This window comes from Thunnus thynnus, chromosome 2, assembly GCF_963924715.1.
Source record: "Thunnus thynnus chromosome 2, fThuThy2.1, whole genome shotgun sequence".
NCBI lineage: Eukaryota > Metazoa > Chordata > Actinopteri > Scombriformes > Scombridae > Thunnus > Thunnus thynnus.
Genome location: NC_089518.1, coordinates 7,406,125 through 7,414,118, shown reverse-complemented (window position 1 = coordinate 7,414,118; position 7,994 = coordinate 7,406,125). Strand labels below are relative to the sequence as shown.

At 38.7% G+C, this 7,994-nt stretch overlaps 1 protein-coding gene across 2 annotated transcripts; it reads right to left on the bottom strand.

The window, feature by feature from the left end:
- Positions 1 to 654: 654 nt before the first annotated feature.
- Positions 655 to 6,929, bottom strand: LOC137191463 (T-box transcription factor TBX3-like). Of its 2 annotated transcripts, none has more exons than XM_067601558.1 (7): positions 5,384 to 6,929; positions 5,029 to 5,296; positions 4,692 to 4,838; positions 4,409 to 4,485; positions 3,045 to 3,139; positions 2,478 to 2,917; positions 655 to 1,587 (listed from the first exon to the last, which is right to left on the bottom strand). In XM_067601558.1, exons 1-7 carry the CDS (start codon positions 5,719 to 5,721, stop codon positions 1,276 to 1,278), a joined length of 1,677 nt encoding a protein of 558 aa, XP_067457659.1. In that variant the 5' UTR covers positions 5,722 to 6,929; the 3' UTR covers positions 655 to 1,275. The 2 variants fall into 2 exon arrangements, with proteins under 2 accessions (XP_067457659.1, XP_067457669.1); XM_067601568.1 differs by having other exon boundaries at positions 2,484 to 2,917.
- Positions 6,930 to 7,994: the final 1,065 nt, after the last annotated feature.

The window sequence follows — 7,994 nt, the reverse complement described above, 5'->3', positions numbered from 1 at the left end:
GAAGAAAACTGTGTTTAGATATTTGGGTTTATAGGTGCAGGGCGGTCACTTCCATTGAAGACACTGAGGTCATGTCCTGACCTCATGTTAGGTATTTTGATGCTGTTTCCAGTATTTTCTAGAATGGTATATTTAAATTTGATTACTATAAGGCCAACAAAATAAACTGATTTTGTATTTATCGACCAGAATTTTATCCATGATGGGGAACAAAAACAGTACACTTTGATTCACAATCCACAAATAATCTGGAATGTATCATGTAATTTGGTACCAAAGACATAATTCTGAGACACTTATTTCCAGAGGAGTTTTTGAACAAACTATTCCATTTAAATACAACTTGTGAAACATGTATTTTCGCCCCTAACTAAATAATAAAATGTGAAAAAGCAAAATAATTACTTTCTTTTGGTGCCTGGGGGAGGTGTTGAATCATGACCTCAGTGTGTCTAAATTCCTGGCCACAGCCAAGCGCAGGAGTTTTTCATAATGACACCAACAATAATGACTGCCAGCGAGGACGGTCACGTATAGGTTAGTGACTGAATGATACAAGACAAGACAGCCAAACACAGAGGGGTATTACCAAGCTGAAGTTTTAATAACAGCTGCTCATCTGTCGTTTCTACATTTTGACTCACAGGTTGGCGGTTCGATCTCCATCTCCTCCTGACCACATGTCGAACTCTCCTTTAGCGACAGTAAATAGTTCCCTGTGGTGTATGTACATGAGGAAAAACTGTGAGAGACATTAGTCCTTTAAATCAAGTACACAAAGATACTCTTTTGGTATAAACAGAATTTTTTTTTTTTTTATTGGTTCAGTTTTTTCAGCTTTGAGAAGAAAAACTATACACAAACTCATAGATGAGTGTGGAGTAATATTATTCTTTAAATGAAAAGAAAACAGATGTTTAAGGTATTACTTTCACAAGTGCATGTGTGTAACAGTACAAAAGTTGGCTAATATCTTTCTGGGGAGAGATTTTCAAAGTGGTTTTACATTTTGAAGTTACTTGTTCAATAACTCCATATTTTCATATGCCAGACCTCATTCAGAAATCTGTCAGTTTAATCATTCAGGGCTCAAAAGTAAAACAGCCTGAATCTATATCATCTACCGAGCAGCACCTAATTTCAATAAAATAAAAACAATATATTTATTGAATTAAGTGCTTTTTATACCACAGGGATTCAATCTTAAGTCATGTAGGCGGATGTATGACACTTGGTGGAAGTGGGAAGATCAAATGCATTGACTCCTCTCTGCAGTTAGTGTTCAGCCTGTTTGAGACTCGGCGTGACTGCAGTTTCAGCTTCATCCACTGACGACTTCTGCTCTGTTTTAGGCAGCGTCAGCCAATCCGGGATGAGATATTTGAAGCCACCGGCAGCATCACCCACAGGAGGAACAGGTGAAGGTATCATGGGAGAGGTGAAGTAGTCCTGGCTGTGAATGCCCGGATAGGCTCCGAGGTCCGCTCTGGACCGCACTGGTGGGATGAGGTACTGGGCTGATGCTGTGGGGAAGCTGGAGTAGGGATAAAACAGAAAGCCTCCAAAGTGTGAAAGACTCACCAGGTCCTGTTAACAAGAAGAAAGCACATAGAAATGATTATCAGCTGTTCTTTAATGAAGAAACATGACAGTTCAGGTCCTGATAGCCTGAAATAGTCTATAATATTAATGTAATGGTGTCATAATCTAATTACATACAAATGTGGCTACATCACTAAAATATAGGCCAATTAATGCACTGATATTGTTTTCTGTCATCAATGTTTGTTTAATAATGATAAAAAATAATTGAATATCATTATATGTGATAAATAAATATAAATAAAATCCTTCTTGTACAGCAGTTGAACAAATAATTCATATTCATATTATTACCATGCAGCTTAGACTCAATATATTATAATACTGTGCACTGACATAAATGTGTGTGTTACATTCAACCTTTACTTTACTCAGGTACTGTGTTTAAGTACATATTTGAGATACTTAACTATAATACATTTGCGTGTTATGACAATAATTCAGTAACAAGAAGTTAATTTATATATAATATGTAATAATTTATATATCATAAAATGTATGATTGTATTTACACTATAATTATAGAAAAGTTCATGATGAGTTTAAAACATGGCTTACATATTACTGCATGAGTCATAATAATAATGCAGTATCATAATATATATAAAAATCATGTAAAACACTAACAGAGCCATTCTCTTGGGTCACTTCAGATTTTGAATGAAGGACTTTAATGTTTTCTTTCATTGTAAATATGTCTGTATCCTGTTCTGGTCTTATTTTTCTATACTTTTGAATTCTTCTTGTAATTGAATTATTTTAACATTTTTACTCTTTACTCTGTTGTTTTTACTGTTAAGCACTTTATTTATTTGTTTCACGAGTTCCAGTGAGTTCCAGTAAGGGCTACACTGGCTCATTGGTCCTCTGTGTACCTGTACCAGTGCGTGCTGCTGGAGGCTCATGGGAAACCCTGGTGTCCCCGGAGTCCGGACAGGTGAGGCCAGGCTCGGTCCACAGGGCGCCGCCGCTCCGTCTATGTTGGCACAGCTGTACCAGGTGTTTACCCTGTTGATACTCGGATCCCGGAGATGTCTGTTTAATTCCGGTGGATAAAAACAGCCGCTGCATAGTTTGCGTAATCTTTCCTTCTCTGAGTCTTGTGGTTGGCAGCAACCTGCTGCGTTGGTTATTTTATTGACAACGTGACTTTTTGTGGGGTCCGTTTCTCTGTGTGTCCCAGCTGGACTCTGTACTGTCCTTTCTGTAATGGAAACCTTCGGCTCAGGGTCAGTTTCTTTGCAGGTTTTGCTCTCCTCTTCTCCAGCAGTGTCCTCAACATTGTCTTCTTTGTCACTGTCACTGTCATGAGCATCTTATATTAAGAAATGACACAAAGGAGAATTAGTTTTGGGTTCATGATCGTTGAAAAACTAAAAATGAAGGATATATATTTTTAACAGAGGCCTGGTGACATCTGGAGAAAAACAACATTTTCATACCTGAAGATTTGGAATTCTCTGAATATTGTAGAGAAGAAGGTTTCATGTCAGTCATCCGCATCTCTTTACACTTCTGTGATGAATGTTGTATTTTCCTGATCCAACGAATATAAAAAGGAAAATAATTGACTGAATACATTTAGTAACTGCTGTAACTTTAGTATAATATCATTCATCAGGACATAAATAAGTTTAAAGTGAAGCATTTGTGCTGCTTGTTGACCACATTGTTTTGAAATCACTGCTCACAATGACCTGTTTTATTTGATTTTTTCAGTGGTGATTATTCAGAGTTGAGAAAATGTAGAATGAAGAATTCATTGATCAGAGTGAACGTAGATCTGCAGCAGCTGTTCATCCTTTAGAAATAATGAAACTGACCTGGAAACTGCAACATGATGTTGACTTTAACAGGACATTAAGTATTTTTTTTTGTGAGCAGTTTTACTAAATTCTCGCTGTGTCACTTGTGCTCCATCACTAATTGTTAGGAAAAACATTTCCTTCAACTGCTCTGGTTGAAAAAGTTTGACTTATTAGACTATATAGAGATGGAGGTCCGTGGTTGTAACGCAGGACAACTAAAATGAAAGAATTATGTTGTTATTATACTGTCAATATAATACCCAGGGTGGTGAAAATATGATTCTTTTATCAGTATTATTCTGAAGATTCATCATAAACTTAGATGAAGTTAAACTTTACACTGAAGAAACAAACACACTGTTGTTCTGCTTTATGTGTATTTGTCTTAAAATAAAATGTATGTTTTGCAGATATTTATATTTGATTTTTAACTTACAAAAAATTAAACTTTTGAGACTATTGTACCACTGGACAATATGTCACATTATGACAAAAAGGATTTTCTCATTTTTAATGAACACTTACTGTTCTAGTTTTAACAATAAAAAGATCTCATACTCTAGTGAGACTTTGTTTACTCACTGTGGTTATTTTATGGGCTGATTTCAGTGTTTAAAGCTCAGTATTTTTATATTGAACTACTTTTAGGGCACAAATACATACAAGAATCATATTACCGATGGTAGAAAAGGCTCTGAAACTGTATTTTCTGTAGGCCTTCATGTTGGGAAATAACATTTACAGAAAATAAAACTGAATATTAAGAAAACAAAGTTTGACAAATTCAAATAAGTTAATAAGACAACAGTTTAACACTTTAGTGACCTCAGTGTTTCTGTGTTCCTGCTTCTAACTGAACTGAAGTCAGAATCCAACATTAAACAGCTTCATCACTGTAAATCAAATCAGATTTTTGCATAATGTAAAACATACTTCATTTTCTCCTTTTTAAAAATTAAATTAACGTTGATTTATCATAACTTCAACGGATATTTCACCTCTTTTCTCGTCTTCCGTTGCCGGTGTCTCTGAATCCCTTCGCGAAAGGATTGTTGTCGATTTTCAACTGTGTGATCTGAAAGTTGGTAAAAAAAAAAAAAAGAAAAAAAAAGAGGAGAAATGCAAGTTAAAGTGATATTTCGTTATGTCACGTGGTTGATTATTGATTATAAACTTCCCAGCTGTAACTCATATGAGCTGCTGTGTTGCAGTAATCAATGAGGCCTGTATGCACGGACAGAATGAAGACACAGGTGCTGGAATAACATGTACAAGTCTCACTTTATCATTCTGATAAGCTGTTACTGCGATGAACTCTGTCTCAGAGAAGACGTATGTCCTGAAGGTGCTGTAAGGCAGTTTCAGGATGTCGTTTGCCTTCACGATATGAAATCTCGGTTGATATTTGTGCATCGAGTTGAGGATTGTCTGCAAATGAAAAAGAATAATAATTAAGTTAAAACCAGATTTGGGGAAATAATATAAAATGTAAAATGATTATTTGTGCAAAACAGCGAATCTACTGTATGTATATATTTTAGAAACATAAGATATCTTGAAAATATTCCCAGACAGCATCATAAAATTCGTTAATAATAAAATGAAAACACAAACTTACAAATCCATGCTTGTCCGATATGTTGTTGGTCAGCTTCAGTTTGTGGAAGTTGACCACTTTGGACATCCACTGCTCGCCTGTGGCCGGACTGTCCGGGTGGATGTACATGCGTTTGGGCATCTCCGGGTCCGCCTTCCCCGCCACCATCCAGCGGGAGTTATGAAACTTGTACCTGCAGTCATCAGCCGCCACGATGTCCATCAGAAGAATATATTTGGCTTTTCTGTCCATCCCGGTGCACCTGGCCTTGAGTGGCGGAAACATGCGCCTGCAAGGAGAGCAGAGGTTCGGGCGTGAAGCAAGCATTCATACCAACACAAAACTTTACATCCGTGCGTAAATTCTAGATAATTACCTCCCAGATTTTGTAATGACCATTTCAGTGCCGCATTTGTGGAACTGTCTCCAAAGGTCGCTGGCTTCCAAATGCACTTTCGGCTCATCCTCTGCCGTCTCCCCTCCCTCACGAAAGTCGGGAGGCCTGCGCAAAATCTGCTCCGGTGGCGACGTGTGAATCATTGGGTCCCCGCTGGCATCCATACTGGGATCCGATGATCCCCGGGAGGATAACGGGATGGCTGGGAACAGCGAGGGTCCAGACAGGATAGTCCCTTGAAGGGCCGCATCTCGGGCTCTTGTAGGAAAAACTTGCGGTAACTTGCCTGGGACGCACTGCTCCGAGAAGCTGCGCATGGTCTCCAAAGGAAAAATAAACTTTTACGCACGTTATAGTCTTGTGCCTCTTTGATACCTGCAGAGTAAACGTATCTGCATTTTTTAAAACAAATAAACAAAGTAAAGGTAACAGCTTTAAAACTGTTTTTTTTTCTCTTTTTCGCTGGATGTTTTGTCTTAGAAAAATCCCACAGCCCACAGTCCAGTGCGCTCTGATGCCTCCCAGCCTGTGTGTCCAATTTGCTCTTTGACACGTTTGGACTCAGTATGACACCCAGCGGTGGGTGGGGTTTCCATGGTATTGTATTTATTGTGCAGGGAAATGACGCCTCAAGTTTCTTCACTGGCTGATGAAGCTGTTATGGACAATTTGGTGTTGAAATAAATCTTTATTCATCACAGTCCAGCACATCAAACCTGAACTAATCATTCACAGGGAGCATTTTTATCAGGAACAGCAATGAGACTGACTTAAGCATCTCTAACTTCTTCCCACTCAGTTTATAGCAATATATTTTAGACTCCGAGATACTCAATCAGTCCTCCATAAACACTGTCATGAACACCATAACCCCACCAATAAAAAATCACCAATAACCCAACATTCTGACGCAGACACTGACTCTCTGTCTTCCCACATCATTCCTGTGGTTTGATTGGCCCTGGCTGATGTGGTCTCCCCTCACATGCAGCGCTGCATGGGGACAGTCTGCAGGGATTCGGCTCTGTGTAGGTTCAGTCTCTGCCTGCGATTGTCCCTGCTGGATTAGGCTCTGGATTTGGTTACAGGTTTTTTATTGCCCTAAGGCCCGGGACAGCGCAGGAACATCCCGGGGAGAACTTTCCGTGAGCGAGGGGGGCAGGTTCAGGATACATGCCCGTGATGTGCGGCGCTGCAGGGGCGGTTACAGTAGGCTCTGGGGAGGTGGCACTCAATATGAAGTCAGAAAAGTATGAAGACAGAAGAAAGTTACTCTGTGTTGTTGCATCAGAGCAAAACAGCCAATAAGTTCCTCTGCAGGCATTTAATCAGCTCTATTACTGTTGGGACATAATTGAGTCACATATTCAATATTTTACTCTGAGCTTGAAGGTTCATTTTTGACTTTGGAAATATTAAACTTGACTAAAAAATCCTTTACTCAAGGTCCACTTACTTTCTTTCTTACTAAATTCTTTTGGAGCCTTCAGACACATTTCATGGCCTTCATCTGCTGATGGAAGGAAGAGAAGAATTTCAAAATCCAGGATTGTGCTCAATGCCAACAGTTTTTATATCCAACGCTTTTAAGATCTAAATAATGTGGAAAATAAATGAAGTTTCAGGTTAGGCATTTAATTGAGGTTACAGTTAATGAAAAAGAGTAAGTGTACTGCAGGTCTATGATGTAGCGCAAACTCTGGACTCACTAATGACCCTCACACCTTTTTACACACCACATCACTACATAAAGAGCACACTACTTCCTGCGTTGGCATTGTCCTATATGAACATAAATCTGATACTAGACTATTTTTTACACCCGAGTATCTAAAACAAAGAACAGAAATCCACAGCAAGCAGATTATTAAGGAGTGAGCTTCCACAGTACCAGCCTACTTTACTTTCTTTCACTTTTTACTCCTTAAAAGAGAGAAGACCATGTGTTTACACCAACACCAACTGACAAATCTTGCATAGTATTTTTTAAATAACTGGACATTTTCTACTGAGACTGAGATGAAGAAGACTGATACCATTCTGATGTATGTGCGTTAAGTAAGCTGTGGAGTGAGACGATCAGTTTAGCTTAGCTTAGCATTAAGCCTGGAAGGGAAACAGCTGGCCTAGCTGTGTCTGAAGTTTTGGTTTAACAGTTGGTTGGTTTTAACCTCACAGTGAAGACAAAACTACAAGGAAGTCACTGATCCGGGAAAGAAATTGTGACAGCACGCAACTCCTTGTAAAATGGCAACTGATGATGGAGTCAAGCTAGCTCCTGTTTCCAGGCTTGATGCTAACTAAGCTAATTGCCTCCTTGCTCTAGCTCCATACTTGACGGACAGATATGAGAGCGGCATCAGTCTTCTGTAAATCAGTGTCTTTAACCACAGTCTTTTTGCCATAACTACATGGATGACAGATTGTACATAACAAAGACAAGCATTTTTGCTTTTTCAAAACTATTGAATCAATGACATGAATATAACAGGACTATTACTGACTTGGGATAATGAAATCAGTTCAGTTTCATAGAGCGTTTGCAGCCACTGTGCTTAAACTTCAGTGTCAATGACTGTGTCTAATTATT